Source organism: Aquarana catesbeiana, linkage group LG03 (genome assembly GCF_042186555.1).
Source record: "Aquarana catesbeiana isolate 2022-GZ linkage group LG03, ASM4218655v1, whole genome shotgun sequence".
Classification (NCBI taxonomy): domain Eukaryota; kingdom Metazoa; phylum Chordata; class Amphibia; order Anura; family Ranidae; genus Aquarana; species Aquarana catesbeiana.
Window position 1 is genome coordinate 688498185 of NC_133326.1, and position 21365 is coordinate 688519549.

The window sequence follows — 21365 nt, forward strand, 5'->3', positions numbered from 1 at the left end:
CCAAGTTAAAGATAGAACACCTGTATGTCATAAAAAAATAAATATCATTCAAAAACAGAATCACTGAGTTCGAAAGATGATCACCCCATCCTAAAAATGACTTGCAAACTCAATCAGGTGTAGCTAATCACCTTCTCAATGGCACACAAAGCTGATTGCCTTTCAACTGTGATCAGCTGTGGTCATTTTGATTAGCTTAGCATGAAAAGAGCTTTCCTGGAGAATTTCAGTCCCTGGTAGTGCAACTGAAGCAAACAATCAATTATGGTTGGCAAGTAAGGTTGCCACCTCATCCCTTTAAACCCGAACACATATTAATTACACAGATTCTGTGGCTGATTAAGGTGGTAATTAAGCTCACTCGGTGCCTTATCTGCATTTAATTAGCCTAAGAATCTGTGTAATTCAAAGATGTTCAGGTTTAAAGGGATGAGGTGGCAACCCTAGTGGCAAGGCAATGTCACCAGGATCTCCGGGATAAAGTTGTGGACAGTCAGGAGATGGATATAAAAACATGCCAAAGGCTTTGTCAATGCCTAGAAGCACAATAAAGTCTATTATTAAGAAGTGGAAGGTATTTGGTACAACACGGACCCTCCCTGGATCAGGACGTCGTTACAAACTGGGTGAAAGAGCCAGGAGGAAACTGGCCAGTGAGGATACCAAGAGGCTTACAACAACTCTGAAGCAGTTGCAGGAATTTATGACAAAGAGAAGTCAGTGTACATGTGACAACAATATCACAAATTCTCCACAAATGTGGCTTGTATAGGAGGGTTGGAAGAAAAAAGCTACTCCTCAAGAAAGGCCACATGCATTCACCACTCAGCTTTGCCAAAACGCACCTTGAAGTATCTGAGGCCACATGGAAAAATATGTTATGGTCAGATGAGACTAACATTTCATTATTTGGCTTCAACAGCAAATGTCTGGCAGAAATCTAATATAGATCACCATCCAAATAACACCATTCCTACAGTAAAGCCTGGAGGTGGTAATATCCTGTTTTGGGGGTGTTTCTCTGCAGCAGGGACTGGAGCACTTGTCAGGATAGAAGGAAAAATGGATGGGGCTAAATACCCAGCAAATTCTTAAGAAAAATCTGCTGCCCTTGGACAGAAAGTTGTCAATGGGAAGAAGGTTTACCTTCCAACATGACAATGACCCAAATCACACAGCAACAATGACCACACAGTGGTTGAAGGAGAAAAAGGTGAAAGTCCTTGCATGGCCTAGTCAGAGCCAAGACTTAAACCCCATTAAAAATCTTTGAAATGACTTGAAGACTGCAGTCCACAAACGGTCACCATCAAATTTAACTGAACTTGAGCAGTTCTGCAAAGAAGAGTGGGCAAATATTGCAAAGTCTAGATGATTCTTTTCTATACCCATTGTATGTTAAACATGTAAAACATTTCCCGCACATTATACATGTAATAAATATCCCTTGCATTATACATTATATACACAGGTTGTTACATAAAAAAAAAAAAAAGGCACGAGGTCCTCCCCAAATTAGATTCCAGGTTTGAAGGGAGAACCCCACACAAAAATAAAGAAAACTTGAGGCCCACCCATCCCCCCAAACAATACACACCAGACCCTTATCTAAGCTTGCAGCATGGCAGGCTAGGAAAGTGAGGTGGGAATGTGTCCACCCATCCCCCCCTAATCATACCAGGCCATATGCCCCCAACATGGGGGGTACCTTAGACCCCACATCGCATATCGCCTTGTTAATGAGGAGAATATCGCCTTGTTAATGAGGAGAAGGGCCTTTTCTCCACGACCCTGGCTCGGAGGTTGTGGGGGCCTGTGGGTGCAAGGCTTATCAGAATCTGGACAGGAGAACACAAAGGCAAACTATAAGCAGATTACACTTCAGCTGTGGAAATCCCCTCTTAGTCAACTGTCAAAAGGATCAAGTGTCCCCACTGGAAGATTCCCCTATATTCCTGTACTGGTGACAGCTGTCAAATTTTGCATTTCTCATCACTTTTTGACAAAAGTCAGAACGAATAAAGATTAAACCTTCCCAGCGGGGGCACAGCAAACAAACAAAAAAACTTGACAGGGGTTCTAACCCTTCCTTACTAGGTTGTGTGTGACCCTTTTTGCTCTGTAGAAACCTCTAATACTTTTGCTGCACAGTATTATTTTTGTTTGTTGTTACAGGATATCCTGCACCTATCCAGTCTCAGCCACAAGGGCAGAATGGCTCCACCTTCTCCAGATCTACCGCTATAGTGCCACCGGGACTAGAGTGTCTTGTAGGGGTCGGTAATACGGCAAGCTATAGGAGGGTGGTGGTAGGGTGCTGACATGTCTTTTTTTGCTGTGGGAATTTCTGCCAATTCAGCCAAAAGAGCATTGTGAAGTCAGGGACTGCTGTTGGGGGAGAAGACCTGATAATCGGGTCTTCTCTTCCCAATCAGTGTCCCAATTAATTCTAAAAGTATTCAGTTCCTCCACCCCAAACTCATCAGACCATGTCTTTATGTTACTAACTTTGTGCACAGGGGCACAGTCATACTAGAACATAATCCCTGACTCTGTTTTTGCCCACCTCGGGATTTTGGGTGTCCCAACTCCTGCTGTTGAATTCTCCATAATAAAAAAAAAAATCATGAAAGAATGGTGGGAACTCCTCATAATGGGCACAGCAGGTGTACAGACCTGGAAACTCAGCATAGGGATGGTGGGAACCCTCCATAATGGGCACAGCAGGTGTACAGACTCGGGAATTCAGCACAGAGATGGTGGGAACCCCCCATGATGGGCACAGCAGGTGTAAAGACCCAAGAAGTCAGCACGGGGATGCAGTGAACCCCTCATAATGGGCACAGCAGGTGTACAGACTTGGGAACTCAGCACAGGGATGGTGGGAACTCCCATGATGGGCACAACAGGTGGGTGGAACCCCCCATGATGGGCACAGCAGGTGTAAAGACCAAAGAAGTCAGCACGGGGATGCAGGGAACCCCTCATAATGGGCACAGCAGATGTACAATCTTGGGAACTCAGCACAGGGATGGTGGGAACTCCCATGATGGGCACACCAGGTGTACAGACCTGGGAACTCAGCACAGGGATGGTGGGAACCCCTCATAATGGGCACAGCAGGTATACAGACCTGGGAATTCAGCACAGAGATGATGGCAACCCCTCATAATGCCTCTCCAGCATCTATCAAACACTGAAATACCACATTTTGGGGGAACATAAGAGCTGTTCTATCAAAGAGATAAGCATTTTATTATTGAAATTATAGAAAAATATAAGATGCCTGTGGTTGCTCCAGACCCCCAGAGTTCACTATAACTGGAACATCGGTTTTCGGGTAGATTAATTTACAAATAGATAGACACATTCAAGGAAATATAATGATCTATAAAAGCATAACATGGAAACAGGAAGAATAAAGAAAAAAAAAATAAAAATATTACCAAAATAATAACTTTTAAACACATTTCTTTATTTACTTTCAGATGGAAGAAGTGATATTAAGGCATAACGGTAAGAGAATGGAATGAATAGAGAGTATTATAGAGTTTCCTGTCCTTTGTGCTGGTTGTTTCACAATAATACTATGAATGGCCCTCAGCTATCACATGGCATCTGGGCCAATCACATCACCCTGTACCATGTGATAGCTGAGGGCCAATCACAGCATCACAATTATAAGCTCAGCTGTTATGAAACTCATTGTGATCATGTGATCGCATAGCGACCATGTGATACCCTGGCTGCTAAAAGCAGTTGGGTACCGGGAGCCGCAATCCGCTGTGTCCATGTTGGTGATCCAGCCTACCCGTGCCACCCGCCAGCAGTAGCTGTAGTGTGGGAAGGCGGGAACTGGTAAAGATGTATTATTGATTACAGAGCCACAATGCTTTGTGTTTATCTGGCTGGAGTCCACCTTTAAATCTGAGTTCAAGGGACAGGGCCGGCTGCCATTGTAGATGGCCGCTGTTTAGCCGAGTTCCGGGGCCACCGTCTATTGTGGAGAGCTTTGCAGCAATGTGGGGTAGCATTATCTCCACCATCCGTGCCCGTTTGGGACCCAGCACCTCCAGGCACAACATGGGGAAGAGAAAGATGAGAGAGGGGCAGAGGAAGCTGAGATTTCTTCCTCTCGGCTAACTCTCTATCAGCCCAAGATGGTGCCAGCCAGTTTCTGGCCTCCACAGGCAGCAGATTGCCGAGCAGAGGGAAAGGAGGAGACGGCCATCCAAGTGGGTCACAGAGAGGATCTGCCCGTTCATCCTCCTGCAGCACACCTCTCTCAAGCCCTCTAAAGAACAAGCCGAAGCATGCCCTCGATCGTCCTGGAGGAGGTGAGCACATGGCAGAGGAGTTTAATTCCAACGATGACACAAGGGAGCTGGTGGAGATTCTGGAGGAATTTCCAACTTGAGTTCAACCAATAATGGACACTACTTTGAAAGATATGCTGATATCTTTAAAGAGCTCATTACACAGAGACATGGTCTCCTTTATGGCACAAGTGAAAGCTGAGGTCTCGGAACTGGGGGACCGAGTGCATCATATTGAGAACAAAATGGAGTAGGCCTCTGCTCACAATGAGCTAGTTGATGCCCGTAATGAAAAATGATGAGGAAATCGCAGCTCTTAAGATTAAACGGGCAGGTCTTCAGGACAGATCTCACAGGAATAATGTGATATTCAGAGGCATCTCTGAAACAGTGTTATCTGCAGATCTTGACCGGTCTATACAACAGATGATTGCTACTCTTCTCCTGGATACCCCAGAGAAAGAATTGGTGTTCGACCATGCTCATAGGCTCCCAAAACCAGCCTGCTTGCCTGATAATGCGCCTCAGGATGTTATTGCAAAAATTCATTTTTTCCTGCATCAGAGATGATTTTACGCAATTCGCTAGGCCCAACTCGCTATTGCCTGATCCTTACACCCATCTCTAGCTATTTACAGATCTGTCCCAATACACAATAATGGCACGCAAACTAACGCAATGTGTAGCGAAGCTCTTGCGTAACCATCATATCGTATATAGATGGGGCTTCCCTGCCAAGCTGCTTATCACAAAAGATGGCAAATACTTCATGGCTGCCCCGTAGCGGAAGGCCTCCGCCTTGCTAGGATTTGGGGCCTACTTCCCCCTGAAGATGAACCCTTCCACTCAAAGCATTCCCCCTCCAGAGTGAGTCGTGATTGGGAAACTGCCGATGATGCAAATGTAATATAGCCTTCGGGCCTTCTTCTTCCTTCATGAAGCAGATATAGCCAATTGCAAAGGCTTATCTGCTCTCCCGCATGGAGTTTGGCCTTTGAAAGTTCCCAGCCCACAACTGTTGGATCCAGCATATGCTGCTCTGTGAAATATTTCACGCTTTTTTATTGGTTGCTTTTTCACTTTTTTGTTTTATGTGTTTTTCTTTGTTGTTGTCCAAGAACACCGGATCATCCTCCTTTTCGTTACAGGGTTATGAGTGTATTTCTATTTATCAACATTATTCTGCATCCTTAACTATTTTGTGACCCAAGGACTTTGCCTACATCAAGCCAACTTCCAGGTACTGCAATATATCCTTTCTACCACCTTTGGCCATTTGATACAGTGGGAGCTGTGATCAGCAACCAGTATACACCTCATGGTGCTTAAAATTGTATCACTCAACGCCCGTGGGCTCAACAGCCACTATAAACGCAGGACATTATGGATGGAAGCAAAAAAGTTAAAAAGAGACGTTCTTCGTATTCAAGAATCACACGTCCTGAAGGTCAATCCTCCTAAATGTTCTAATAAGGACTACCCTCACATGATGATGGCTAATGCTACTGGGAAGAAAAGAGCAATTTTTATAGTTGTTAAGAATTCAGCAGTATTTGTAAGACATAACTCTGCTGAGGACCCTCAGGCTCGATATCTGACCTTAGTGTGTAGTCTCAACACCATCTACACCATATGCACCAAACACGGGTCAAGTCCATTTTCAACGAAAACTTAAAAAAAGTTAAACAAATGCAACAAGGGCATGTGCTATGGTGTGGAGACTTTAATTCTCTCCTCAACCCCACTTTGGATACCACTGCTTTTAAATCATATTACAACCGCCATTTGCACCACTTCATGCATGAAGCCGGTCTGGAGATGCCTTAACCCCACTGAAAAGGACTTTACCTTTTTTTCGTCAGCACATAAATCTTTTTCAAGAATTGACTATTGCCTAATGGACCTTCATCTGCTACATAAAGTATCTTGTGCCGCCATTCACTCTATAACAAGGTTGGACCATGCTCCTGTCTCTGTTACGTTGAGAGAGGATCATGCTGTTCGACCAACCACTATGTGGAGCAACAACACGTTTCTCCTGTCTCAAAAAAGAGTCCAGCATAAACGTAAACCTTAAATACAAGAATACTTTCAGCTTAATTCTGTTAAGTTTATTAATTCAAAGTAATAAAGCTGACAAACTCCTCACAGGTCACTTTAAAAAGAGACAAGCAAGATCAAATTTACCCTTCGTACATAATCCTATAGATGGCACTAAAGTTTACCACCCGAAAAAAATCGCAAATGCTTTCCAAAAAATGTATTTCTCACTTTACAATCTAAAAGATGATAGGGACACTCCCCAATTCTCTAAGGACTATATTTCTACATATTTAAAAGCTATTCCTCGGCAAATTACACTCATTCCATACTTTACAGATAGAATTTGAACTCCCTGCCTCTATGCGGTTTTATTATTTCCAACTCCAACATGCTGTCAAGACCCAACTGGGAACCGACGCATGGACTCAGAGTCTAATAGGGCGTACACACGGTCGGACTTTGTTCGGACATTCCGACAACAAAATCCTAGGATTTTTTCCGACGGATGTTGGCTCAAACTTGTCTTGCATACACATGGTCACACAAAGTTGTTGGAAAATCCGATCATTCTGAACGCGGTGACGTAAAACACGTACGTCAGGACTATAAACGGGGCAGTAGCCAATAGCTTTCATCTCTTTATTTATTCTGAGCATGCGTGGCACTTTGTCCGTCGGATTTGTGTACACACGATCGGAATTTCCGACAACGGATTTTGTTGTCGGAAAATTTTATCTCCTGCTCTCCAACTTTGTGTGTCGGAAAATCCGATGGAAAATGTCCGATGGAGCCCACACACGGTCGGAATTTCCGGCAACACGCTCCGATCTGACATTTTCCATCGGAAAATCCGACCATGTGTACGGGGCATAACACCCATTTTCAACTATATGAGGGAAGTAACAGTACTACAGGGGTCATATCCAAGTGGGAAAATGACATTGGGGCTTTTGAGGAGGACCAGTGGGAGGAGGCACTTGCCGCAGTTTCCCCGGTGTTCCCTAAATGTGGCTCAAAGGCTGTCCCAGCTATATTTACTCTTGCGTGTCCATTACACGCCAGCTAGAATTGAGAGAATGGGTGTGCAAGACGATCCTGCCTGTGCAAGATGCATGAGAGACCACAGTGATCTGATCCATATGTTATGGCTGTGCCCAAAATTGCATATCTATTGGAAGTATGTGATAGGAACTATTAACCGAGTATTTCAGGTCTGTCTCAAGGAAAACCCTAAACTATGCTTGTTGGGAATTATTGAAGATGTCCTTGAGAGGGAAGCCTCTAGACTAGCGGTAGCTAGGGCCCTTTTCCAGGCTAGGAAAATAATTCTGAGACATTGGAAGTCAACGGAACCCCCCACAGTGAAAGAAAAGCTGAATCAAATGGGAGATACTATCAGGTTGGAAAAATACATTTATCAGCACAAGGGTAGTGTGAACAAATTCAATATGGGGGCCTTAGCTGGAGGTTCCTGGTCTAGCTCCGGCTGATCTAATTATAGTAGGTCTACTATTGTAGAAGGGATACGATAGTCACTGGAACGTGTGCCCCACCCGGGATCGTCCTCCTTTGCAGAAATCCACTGTTTGATTAGTCTTGTGTTTGAGCTAAATAGTATGCGGTTGTAATTAGTGTTTGTGATTTAGTGCTACGTACCAAGGGTCGCAAACTTATGCCTGATATGTATATGATCTTGCAAACTGTGCTGTGTCTGATTTATTGCTGTTTTTCAATAAAATTCTTATTGATTTAAAAAAAAAAAACCATAAAGAGCAAAGTTTTGAATTCACGGAACGCCCCTATCTCTACAGCCGAAAAGGCGAAAGTCCTTAAAAACATGGCTAATAACAAATCTCCGGAGAGGATGTATGGATGACGCCGATTATTCATTGAATATGACTAATTGGACTTCCTCCACCCAAACTCGCTCATCCATGTCTTTTAGGACCTTGCTTTGTGCACTGGTGTGCAGTCATGTTGGAACAGAAAGGGGCCATCCCCAAACTGTTCCCACAAAGTTGGGAGCATGAAATTGTCCAAAATATCTTGGTATGCTGATGTTTTAAGAGTTCCCTTCACTGGAACTAAGGGGCCAAGCCCAACCCCTGATAAACAACCCCACACCATAATCCCCAGTCCACCAAATGATTTGGACCAGTGCACAAAGCAAGGTCCATAAAGACATGGATGAGCGAGTGGCCTGTACAAAGTCCTGACCTCAACCCGATAGAACACCTTCGGGATGAATTAGAGCAGAGTCTGCAAGCCAGGCCTTCTTGTCCAACATCAGTGCCTGACCTCACAAATACGCTTCTGGAAGAATGGTCAAACATTCCATAGACACCTGAGCCCAATGCTGATTGAGTGATGTGCCCGAGAGCAGCAGCTCTTCCGGGTCTCTCCCTCCTCACTGGCTGAGACATAAGCAGCAGGAGCCATTGGCTCCCACTGCTGTCACTTGCAGCCAGTGAGGAGCGATGCCACGCCATGCCATGCTGCGCACTGTCAGTGGCCAGGCAATCTTCTGGGACTTGTGACGTGTCCCAGAAAATTGCAGGGAGGGAGGGGTCGACTAGGCGGCCAGGCGACCAGACCAAGAGGGGGGAACTAGGTCCCGCCCCCCCCCCCAAAAAAAATGACATGCCAATTGTGGCATGTAAAGGGGCAAGGGGTACTTAAAGCGGAAGTTCCACTTTTGGGTGGAACTCCACTTTAAGGTACAAACCATGGCATGAAAGAACTTTTTAAATTGTCAAGAAGATAGTAGACAGCTAGAATGTAGCTGCCGAGAATGTAAAAATATCCAACAGTATAAATAGCATATTAACCCCTTGGTGGCGGCCGTACGCAAATATGTGGCCTCTCTGCGCCTGGTCCTTGGCGCTGAGGGGCTGCATATTTGCATGAATTGCTGTGCATACAGCTGTGCTGAGAGCATGCGCAGTGCATGCTCCCGGCACAGTTTCCGGCACCTAACCAAAAGTTTTTAGATCACGTGACTTAAGCAATGCCTTCTTACGCCATAAACCTCTTGAAGGGCTGGGAGGCGCTGACGTTAAGAGGTTCTAAAACAAAACTTGTAGCCTGTAAGTTAGAGTAGGTATCAATGAGCCAAGTAATTTTTCCGCAGGAGTTAAAATAATTTTTTACTCTACGTGCACACCTATGTGCTTTTTTTTTGTGCTTTTTACATTTTTCAGAAATGCACTACAGTCCATTTAACATGGTTTTCTATCGTACACATTCACATCTATGCATTTTTGAAAGGGTCGGGGATGTTTTTCCTGCAGCAGATTGCATTTTGTGTGTAATAGACTTCAATGGAGTCACACCTGAAATGCAACTGTATACAGTGGGTTGCTAAGGAGCATGCCAGGAAGCCGGCTGCCTTGTCCTTAACAACGGATGAGTCATCAGCTGTCAGCGGGTTTGCCCACTGACAGCTGAATGTACAAAAAAGAATTGCCAGCTACATAATTCAAGAAAAAAACAGCGTGGGGTCAACCCCCCAAATCCATACCAGGCCCTTCAGGTCTGGTATGGATTTGGAGGGGAACCCCACACCAAAATAAAAAAAAATGGTGTTGGGTTCCCCCCAGACCCTTATCTGAGTATGCAACCCAGCAGCACAGGAAAGGGAGGGGACGAGTGATCGCCCCTCTTCTTGAACCATAGACATAGCAGGCCACATGCCCTCAACATGGGGCGGTGGGTGCTTTGGGGCAAGTGGGGGGGGGCTCTGCCATCCCTGCCCCAAAGCACCTTGTCCCCATGTTGCTGGAGACAAGGGCATCTTCCCAACAACCCTGGGCAGTGTTTGTGGGGGTCTGCGGGCACGGGGCTTATCGGAATCTGAAAGCCTCCTTTAACAAGGGGGCTCCCAGATCCCGCCCCCTATGTGAATGAGTATGGGGTACATTGTACCCCTACCCATTCAAAAAAAAATTTACAATAACTCCAGAGATTAGTAAATGGGCAGAAGCTCTGCTGACTTCCATCATCCAATCATGTGCAAGCAAAAAAGTGTTTTATTTTCCTTGCACCTGATTGAGTATTCAGTGAAAAGTGAATCTTTTCCTCATATACTAAGCTCTGGAGCAGCTGCACTTGCAAAGTGCATTGTCTATTTGCCTTTAGTAAATCAACCCACTTAAAGCGGAGTTCCACACAAAAATGGAACTTCCGCTTTTCGGAACCCCCCCCTCCGGTGTCACATTTGGCACCTTTCAGGGGGGAGTTTGGTGCAGATACCTGTCTAAGACAGGTATTTGCACCCACTTCTGGCATAGACTCCCATGGGAGTCTACGCCTCTTCCCGTCCCCACCGCGCAGTCTCCTGGGAAACACACAGCTCCCAGGAGAGAGCGGGGACCACTTGGGACACGCATTTTTTAGATGCAGGCGCTACTCACATATGTGTTAGCTTCTGCACGCGAGTTTGGTGGGACGGGGCGCATTTAAAAAAAAAAAAAATTTATTTTACCTTTTATTTTTTATTTTTACACTGTTTTTTTTAAATTGTGTCACTTTTATTCTATTACAAGGAATGTAAACATCCCTTGTAATAGAAAAAAAGCATGACAGGACCTCTTAAATATGAGATCTGGGGTCAAAAAGACCTCAGATCTCTTATTTACACAAAAATGCAATAAATTTGTCATTTAAAAAAAAAAAATAAAAAAAAAATGGCCCTTTAAGAGCTACGGGCGGAAGTGACGTTTTGATGTTGCTTCCGCCCTGCAATGTCATGGAGACGGGTGGGGGCCATCTTCCCCTCATTCGTCTCCACGCCCAGGCAGGGTGAACTTCCGATCGCCTCCGCTGCTGCCGACGGCCCTGGTAAGCGGCGGAGGGCACCTCTTCCGCTGCCGATTAAAGTGATCTTGCGCCGCAGAGACCACTTTTATCTGAAACCGGACCGCCGACCGAACAAGATGATAACGGGGTTATGGCAGCTAGCTGCTGCCATAACAACGATATCCCCCGTCAAAGTTAGAATGTATATCGGTTTGTGGCGGTCCGGAAGTGGTTAAAAGGGAAAAAAAAAAAGAAAAATGCATGAATAATACAAGCAAAAATGCATAAAAAATGCGGGTTTAAAAATGCAAAACGTGCCTGAAAAACGCATCAACCGCATAGATGTGAACCTAGACTTAAACATGATATCTAAAATGGTTTATTAGTTGACGTGTAACAGGCATATACAGTGCAACTTAATTCAGACACCATTAACCTACCACCATGTGTGTAGGGGGCAGACACAGAGTAGGCGAAAAGGATGTCATTGGCTGAGTCTAGTGAATACTTCTCATCCTTGCCGGCAATGGAAGATCATATTTAGTACATAAGGCTCCCCAGTATAGTGTCTGTCTTTTATCTTTAGAGGAACTCTTTAGAAACCATTGACCTTAACCATCATTCAGTTTTTCAGACCAAGAAAAAGAAGGATCTGTTCACTATACATCAGGAGGTGGAGTGCTGTGGACCTTCACTGAACCTACGCCTTCGTAATCCACACAATAGAGACGTGGTTTTCCTTTACCTGGCCTCCGATGGTGACTGCTTCAAAGTGCTAAACCATGTAAGTATTCTGTTTCCGTGCAGCTTCTTAACTTTATAAATTAGCTGAATTCATTCATGGTTAAAACTTAAAGAGCATGAAAAGGTTATATTCGGACAGGGGACATAAAATTATTGGCTAGTGGGTCTGATTTCCATATTGGGTACATTGTCTGCCTGCTAACTACATTTCTGTAGCTGATGGTATTCATATCATCTCAGGGTGAGCTTTCATAAATGCACCAGTGTGTTCTCTGGTTCCAGCACTGCCCTCTTTCTAAGCCTCATTGAAACCCACTCATTGAAACATTGAAATCCCTGGTGGTCAACTTTGTCAGTATAGAGGGATTCAAGTGTGGCCCCAGAAATCACCAATGGGCGATTCAATGTATGCATTGTTAGAAAACTATCAGAGACTTCAGCCATGCTGCAGGAGATGTTCAGAGACTGCAGACTTACTTTAGAAGGCTGTCAGAAGCTTTGGATATGCTACAGGAGATGGTAAGAGACTACAAATATGTTACAGGAGATGGTCAGAGATGGAAAACATGTTACAGGAGATGGCCAGAGGCAGCAAACATGTTACAGGAGATGGTCAGAGACAGCAAACATGTTACAGATGGTCAGAGACGGCAAACATGTTACAGGAGATGGTCAGAGGCAGCAAACATGTTACAGGAGATGGTCAGAGATGGAAAACATGTTATATGAGATGGTCAGAGGCAGCAAACATGTTACAGGAGATGGTCAGAGACGGCAAACATGTTACAGGAGATGGTCAGAGATGGCAAACATGTTACAGGAGATGGTCAGAGATGGCAAACATGTTACAGGAGATGGTCAGAGATGGCAAACATGTTACAGGAGATGGTCACTGACAGCAGACATACTACAGTAGATGGTCAGGTTACGTGCAGAGTAGTGCAGCGCTAATAATGACACTGAGGCCCAGATGCAAATACTAGGATATTGATGAACTTGCAAAACAGTCACAACAACCTGGTGAGAACACCCATCCAGGAAACCTATAGTCAATACTGTGGAGAGTAGCAGTAGAAGACCTGAGCTGAAGGCAACGCCTGGCGAGAGAGGTGGAGTTGCGGCATGGCCAGTCTGACCCAATCAGGAGCTTGCAGAAGTGTAGACGTAGGCCCTATGCTTCCTCTACTCCTCAGGAACCTCTCCCTACCGCTAGTGCTGTCCCTGACAGATAGGGTACATCTTCCTACACTAGCCACTTCTGAAATGCCCACCAAGACCTGAGGGCAGGCAGTTAAAAAGGCTCTGCTTGACCCAAGACGGCCACTAGGATCACCTGAATGCAGCATAGTCAGCCAGAATGCTGCTCCAGGGGGCCGAGGAAACCATAGAGAAACCAAGTTCAGGGGCAGAGCCCGTCCATTAGGGGTGCACGGGCACCACCCCCTCTCTCCAGGCCACCCCCTATATGTAATGGATAGATTCATGCATAGCATGAATCTATCCATGGCCGCCGTGGCCACCCCCTATTCATGTGTCCGACCCCTTTCAGGGCCCCTTTCACCCCCTATTCATGTGTCCAGCCCTTTCAAGACTGATCCTCAATCCGGGTGTGAAACCCGTTTTCCGATTGGCTGACAAGAGAAGACTCCTGATTGATTGCTGAGGAGGAGGGAGGAAACGGAAGCCGCCGCCGCCGCCATCGCCATGATGACCCGTGGAGAACAGGAGGCTCCCGCCAGTGATGGGGTAAGTGCTACCAACCGATGGGGGGTTGCCGCCCCCCAGGTGAAATTTCCACCGGCCCCAACTGATCAAGTTTCTACTGACTTCCTCTCCTCTCTGTAGTACTGCTCCGGTCAAACCTCATTTACAGTGGAGAAAGAAGACTGCACCTGCCTACAAGAGACTGCAAACCTATAAAAGAAGATGGTCAGAGACAGCAGACATACTAGTAGATGGCTAGACAGCGAGCATGCTAAAAGAGATGGTCGGAGATTGCAAGCTTGCTAAAGGAGATGGTCAGAGATCTCCTTTAGACACGCTATAAGAAATGGTGACTACAGATATATCACAAGAGCTAGTCAGAGACTGTAGACATATTACAGGAGATGGTCAGAGACTGCAGGCATGCTATAGGACAGTGGTTCTCAACCCTGCCCTCGAGTACCCCCAACAGGCCATGTTTTGGGAACTACTCTTACGCCTCGTACACACGATTGGATTTACCAATGGGAAATTTGTGATGTCAGGCTGTTGGCTGAAAATCTGACCGTGTGTACGCTTCATCGGACAATTGTTGTTGAATTTTCCACAGACAAATGATGGATGGCAGGTTTTAAAATTTTCTGCAGACAAATTTGTGTTTACGGATTTTCCGAGCGTGTGTACACAAGTCTGTCAGACAAAAGTCCAAAGTACAAACACGCATGCTCTGAAGCAAGGACAAGCCAGAAGCGGTCGGTCTTGTAAACTAGCGTTCGTAATGGAGAATTAACATTTGTGACGTGGCAAATTATGAAATCTCGAAATGCAGCGCACAATTCTCTTCTTCTTTAATGGGATAATAATGAAGCTGCTTTGCTGGTGATACTGATGGCGTTATTGCAAAAGAATTTTCAAAGGCTTTTTTTTTTTCTAGTGATATGAAGAATAATATTATTATGTTTTTTTTTTTTTTTTTGGGCAAGTTACCACAACACTATTATCCCGTAGTTTTTAAGATCAAAGATACTATGTTGGTGTTGGTTGTTAATTTTACATTGTATTTTTGAAAATGTAACTGCCTACTCCCAAACTGTCATTTGAAGTAAAACACATAGCCAAGTATTATTCCACACATTTTTTTATTGTGCATTAAAAGGAAAACAAATAAAAATAGACATGCTATCTGCCAATAGAACTTAACCAAAAAGTGCATTCTATGCATCCAAAAAAATAGAAAATATAACAAATCAAATCATTATTATGTCATTATTATGTATTATCATGTCATTTTTCTCTCACTGTATTATTATACATCATTTTTTGATGCTATTTGAGTGGATTTTTTGTACATTTTTTAATAATTTTATTAATGTCTTTGATTTTATTTTGTATTGGTAATGCTTTTATTGTTAAAAGTTCTGAAGGAAGGCATCGGGTGATGTAATATTGAATTTGTAGTGGGACTAAGTAATTGTGTGGTTGTGGTATCATTATCACCCACATGAGGGCAGTGTCCCAATTTTACTGGTTCTATTTGTTATTTGTTTTTAGTTCTTACTTTTTATGTTAATTTCTTGAGGTGTAGAAATACACAGCAAGTTGAGATTATTGAGCTTATATTAGATGAAAGTCTTAAAAGCTTTTTATAGTGATTGTTCTGTTATATGGGCCGCAGAGCTGTATTCATATATACCTCTTTTTGCCACTGTTTCCGGCGTCGGACGTTGCCATAACAGCGGTGCATCTAGTTTAGGCTGACGGATGACGTCGCCGCCTAGCTCAGCTGTTTCCGGCGTCAGCTGTTGCCATAACAGCGGCCCTCTATAAATAGACTGACTGGTGATGCCGTAGCCCCGCCCTGCTGAGGAAGTTCACTGGAACATAACGCGTACGGGGGGAGAGCTGCGTATGATGTCGCCCGCTGCCGCCCTTCGAAACAAGACAGACACATGTCTGTGATTTTATGACTGTAGTCATCATTTTAAACGTGAGTAGTCCATGTGTGGACATAAATACATTTATAATTACACAGTGAGCACTTAGATCTTCTCTTTCTTATTATATATGGCCTGATACCCGTATTGAGCCTTTGGAGTTGGACCCATTGGATATTGGGGTCTGCTTGCATGACTACCTGTTTAGGAGTCCATGCCTTGAGGCGAGAGTAGAAAATAAGACCGGAGGTGGAGAGACTGTCACCTATTGTGGATTTTATCGTCACTGGTGAAGGTTTTCTAGGACCTGTTGTCCACTAACTCTCTGGACTTACTTTTACACTGAAAACTATTCAATCCAGGAATTGCTTTTTCATCAATATTCTGGACTGTCATTTGTTTGCACTGCACTTTTACCTTGATACAATATTTGCTACTTTGGATTTTTGTGATAATTCTTTAGTGTTCAGCTTGCATACGTAAAGGGTTGTTTTATATTATTTCATTTATATATTTCTGCACTGATTGCACCTTCTGCTTTTATAAAACAGAAGATGGTGAGATACTGAGAATGTGCTGCAGAAGATGGTCAAAGACTGCTATTTCACCAAAGGAAATAGAGACTGCAGAAATATTAGGGAAGATGAACAGAGACTAGAGACATACTACAGGAGATGGCCAGAGACTGCTATGGGCGATGATGATATACTGAGGACATGCGGCAGGAGTTGATCAGAGATAGCAGGCATGCTACAGGAAATAATTAAAGACTGCAGACATATCACAGGAGATGGTCAGAGACTGCAAACAGCATAACTCCCAACTGTCCCTGATTTGGAACAATGTCCCTCTGTTCCTCTTTCCTCCTCATTTGTCCCTCATTTTGGTCTGATCTATATAGATGTATATAAAATGCACTTTTTATCTTTCAAAAAGTGTTTCCCAGCACCAAACCTTTCATTCAATTTCTAATTGCTGCATTTGTATATTTCAAAGGCCAATATAAAAGAATAGTAGTGGTAAAAGAAAGCACTTGTGGGTTTAACCAATGCTTTCATTTTTTTTTTTTAATTCTCCTTTAAGGGGGCATGGCAGGGGGTGTGTCCTATGCCTATATACTTTTCCTAATAGGTGTCCCTCATTTCCATCTCAAAAACCTGGGAGGTATGCTAACAGGCTACAGGAGATGATGAGATACAGAGGATATTCTGTAGGAAAGTGGTCATCAACCCTGTCCTCAGGGCCCACTAATGCCCAGTACACACGGTCGGACTTTGTTCAGACATTCCGACAACAAAATCCTAGGATTTTTTCCAAAGGATGTTGGCTCAAGCTTGTCTTGCATACACACGGTCACACAAAGTTGTCGGAAAATCCGATCGTTCTAAATGTGATGACGTAAAACGCGTACGTTGGGACTATAAACGGGGCAGTGGCCAATAGCTTTTATCTCTTTATTTATTCTGAGCATGCGTGGCACTTTGTCCGTCGGATTTGTGTACACACGATCGGAATTTCCGACAACGGATTTTGTTGTCGGAAAATTTTATATCCTGCTCTCAAACTTTGTGTGTCGGAAAATCCGATGGAAAATGTGTGATGGAGCCTACACACGGTCGGAATTTCCGACAACAAGGTCCTATCACACATTTTCCATCGGAAAATCTGACCGTGTGTACGGGGCATAACAGGCCAGGTTTGCAAGATAACTGAAATACATCACAGGTGATATCATTTGCTGCTCAGTGATTGCAGTATTCTAGTCTGGTAAGGTACACATAAAACCTGGCCTGTTAGTGGGCTATGAGGACAGGGTTGATGACCACTGCTGTAGGAGACAGAGATTGGAAACATGCTGCAGGAGATGGTCAGAGAGCAGGGACCTACTATGCTAGGTGGTCAGACTGCAGGCATGCTACAGGAGATGGTCAGAGACTGTAAACATGCTACAGGAGATGTCTAGAGATACAGTAGTTGCCATTACAAACCCTTTACAAATCAATACTCCCATATTTGTACTCCCTAACATCCTCCAAAAAAATGACTGGCCCCACCATCGATATTCTTTTCAGCAACACCCATTATAACTGAACAGAGACCTCAGGTTAGGGGCCTGTGAAGTTGTGGTGTCAACACAGTTTACAGTTCTCTTGCTGTAGCCCTGGATTGTAGTAGCAGAGTGGCCTGAAGATCACTGGAAAAGGTTATTTAGAGGCATCTTTTTAAACAAACATTTGGAGATGAGTTATTGCCAGATAAAGGAGAGGGACTGCCAGTGAAAGGCTTTTTTAGGGTTACCACCGATCAGCTGCAATGTAATAAAAGTACATTGTTGTAAAAGTTGAAAGAAGGGTAGGAAATGAGTACTTTATCAATGAATAAAATAAATGAATGAAGGAGACGGCAGCAGCTGATTAATGGTGGGGGGGGGGGGGTTAACTGTTTTTTTTTTAACCCTTTCACCTCCCTTATCTCCTGTACCTCCCACCTCCATCCTATCTCTAACACCTTCACCTCCTCCTCCCTCTATCAGTTACCTGAACAATGATACGCTGCATCAGCTGCACCAACACCAAGCTCCATGTTTTATGGATTAGCATGAGAGCCAAGTCGAATGGCATTTTTAGAAAGAGAAGTCAGCAGTCCGGGGCTGCCATCTTGCAAACAGGAACAAGCTGTGGCTTCCTGAGGAACCACAATTGGCTCCCCACTGTGCATATGTGAGCTCATCCAGCGCTCTGTGAATGGTCCTGAAGCCTCCTGGGACATGTGATGTGTCCTATGAGGCAGCAGGGCAAGAGACGCCATCCTCACCTACAGTGCCTTTAAAAATTATTCATACCCCTTGAAATTTTCCACATTTTGTCATGTTACAGCCAAAAACTTAAATGTATTTTATTGGGACTTTATGTGATAGACCAACACAAAGTGGCTCATAATTGTGAAGTGGAAGGAAAATTATAAATGGTTTTCAACATTTTTTTACAAATAAATATGTGAAAAGTGTGGGGTACATTTGTATTCAGCCCCCCTGAGTCAATACTTTGTAGAACCTCCTTTCACTGCAATTACAGCTGCAAGTCTTTTTGGGGATGTCTCTACCAGCTTTGCACATCTAGAGAGGGACATTTTTGCTCATTCTTCTTTGCAAAATATCTCAAGCTCTGTCAGATTGGATGGAGAGCGTGTGTGAAAAGCAATTTTCAAGTCTTGCCACAGATTCTCAATTGGAGTTAGGTCTGGACTTTAACTGTGCCATTCTAACACATGAATATGATTTGATCTAAACCATTCCATTGTAGCTCTGGCTTTATGTTTAGGGTCAACGTTGTCCTGCTGGAAGGTGAACCTCCGCCCCAGTCTCAAATCTTTTTCAGACTTCAACAGGTTTTCTTCTAAGATTGCCCTGTTTTTGGCTCCATCCATCTTCCCATCAACTCTGACCAGCTTCCCTGTCCCTCCTGAAGAAAAGCATACCCACAACATGATGCTGCCACCACCATGTTTTACGGTGGGGATGGTGTGTTCAGGGTGATGTGCAGTGTTAGTTTTCTGCCACACATAGCGTTTTGCTTTTAGGCCAAAAGGTTAAATTTTGGTCTCATCTGACCAGAGCACCTTCTTCCACATGTTTGCTGTGTCCCCCACATGGCTTCTCACAAACTGTAAACAGGACTTCTTATGGCTTTCTTTTAACAATGGCTTTCTTCTTGCCACTCTTCCATAAAGACCAGATTTGTGGAGTGTACCACTAATAGCTGTCCTGTGGACAGATTCTCCCTCCTGAGCTGTGGATCTCTGCAGCTCCTCCAGAGTTACCATGGGCCTCTTGGCTGCTTCTCCGATTAATGCTCTCCTTGTCCGGCCTGTCATTTTTTATCTTTACAAGTAAAAATTAAAAAGGCGCAATGCAGGTATACCTCAAAAAACTGTTCCTTAATAGGCCAATGGCAGGGTGAGTATATATATATATATATATATATATATATATATATATATATATATAGAGGAGTCAGTCAGGGCTGCCACCAAAAAGACCAGGGCCGTCTTTAAGGCAGGGCAAAAGGGGCAGCTGCCCTGGGCCCTGTCATTGTTTTGGGGCCCAAAGCAGCTGCCTCATACTTGCCAACTATCCCAGTTTAAATTCCTATGTTCTTTTAAGTTTTAGTCCTGTGCTGTGTCCCAATATCTCAGTGTGAATTACTGGTATTAATGCTGCCCAGCTCTGCCTTATTGTTGTGTACAGATGACTCACCTGCAGACCCTGTGTTTACATGTAAATAACCAGAATTCATATGTAAATAGCAGCGGCCGGTGGCATTGATATGTAAATAAAGGCGGCATTCATATGTATATCATGCCCCCCCTGCAGTGAGGAGATGATGTGCTGTAACCTCAACCAACCAATCAGTAAAGTAATACTGTACAGTAATCTCTAGCAAACAAATAAAATTATTCCTGCGCTACCATGTGCGGAGGGAGAGAAAAAATATAGAAATAATAAATGTAAAACTGGGAAAAGCTGTCTACACCAGATAGGGTACACCCTGCCCTTATTGGTTAAGTAAATGAATAGAAATATGGTGCTGCGCTAGTCCATTCAAGAAATGATACATAAATCTCTAGCAACCAATCAACAAGCAGAAATCATTTGCTGTAACCTCTAGTAACTAATCAGTGAGCCGTAATGTGTGCTGTAACCTCTAGCAACCAGTAAGTAAGCAGTAATGATATGCTGTAACCGCTGGCAACCAATCACAATTGCTGCCTGATCTGATACAGTAAACTGATTTTAAGTCTACCTGCTTTTTATTGTATGTCTCAGAGCAGGTGGAGAGTGAAATTGCATGGGGGGGGGAGGGGGCCCAAGAAAATTTTTGCCCAGGGTCCAATCAATATTAAAGACGGCCCTGAAAAAGACCAGAAGCAAAGTCCCATGAGCTAGGGAGCTAGGAGAAAAAAACAAGGAGAGGGTCGCCTCTGAGTATATATCAACAATAATTTATTGAAAAAAAACAATATCCACTCACATGGAAGACTGTAATGTAGCGTTCAAACACGCCTCTGGGCTGAAGAGAGGATGGAGGACTACAAGTCACAGCGAGTCCATAAATTGCTGGCACCACATCAGATCCAGGCAAGGATAGGGTGGAATGGCTGAGCACAGCAGGCTCTCCTTCAGATATCCAGATTACAAACCAAGATTGGATGAAGTCAGAGTGAAACAGTCAATCCAGCTGTGGGTTCCAGGAATAGAGCTGTAAGGATGCCAGAGCCAGTCACAGGCTGCGCTGTTATGTCTACAAGGCTTGTACGGCATCCGTAAGGCCCCTTTCACACTGGGGCGGTTTGCAGGCGTTATTGCACTAAAAATACTGCCTGCAAACTGCCCCAAAACAGCCTCCGCTGTTTGTTCAGTGTGAAAGCCCGAGGGCTTTCACACTGAAGCGGTGCGCTGGCAGGAGAAGAAAAAATCTCCTGCCAGCCGCATCTTTGGAGCGGTGAAGGAGCGGTGTATTCACCGCTCCTAAACCGCTCCTGCCCATTGAAATCAATGGGACAGTGCGGCTATACCGCAGCAATACCGCGGCTATAGCCGCGCTATACAAGTGGCTTTAACCCTTTTTCAGCCGCCAGCCAGGGGTTAAAACCGCACCGCTAGCGGCCGAATACCGCGGTAAAACAGCACTAAACATAGCGCTGTTTTACCGCCGACGCCCCCTACCGCCCCAGTGTGAAAGCAGCCTAAGGTGGAATTACCACGGCTGTGTATTCAGAGCCAAAACGAGGCTTGGAGGGCAAGCACAGCGTGGCGCCGGGCTGTGAC

The 21365-nt window shown here is 44.4% G+C and overlaps 1 protein-coding gene across 1 annotated transcript in view; it reads left to right on the forward strand.

Moving 5' to 3' along the window:
• Positions 1 to 21365, forward strand: part of LOC141134158 (uncharacterized) — an 89461-nt gene that overhangs the window by 15151 nt on the left and 52945 nt on the right. The window contains exons 4-6 of the mRNA XM_073623743.1: positions 2176 to 2276; positions 3489 to 3516; positions 11783 to 11940. Of these exons, the coding sequence (XP_073479844.1) occupies positions 2176 to 2276; positions 3489 to 3516; positions 11783 to 11940 (287 nt within the window). The remainder of the gene's footprint in view (positions 1 to 2175; positions 2277 to 3488; positions 3517 to 11782; positions 11941 to 21365) is intronic.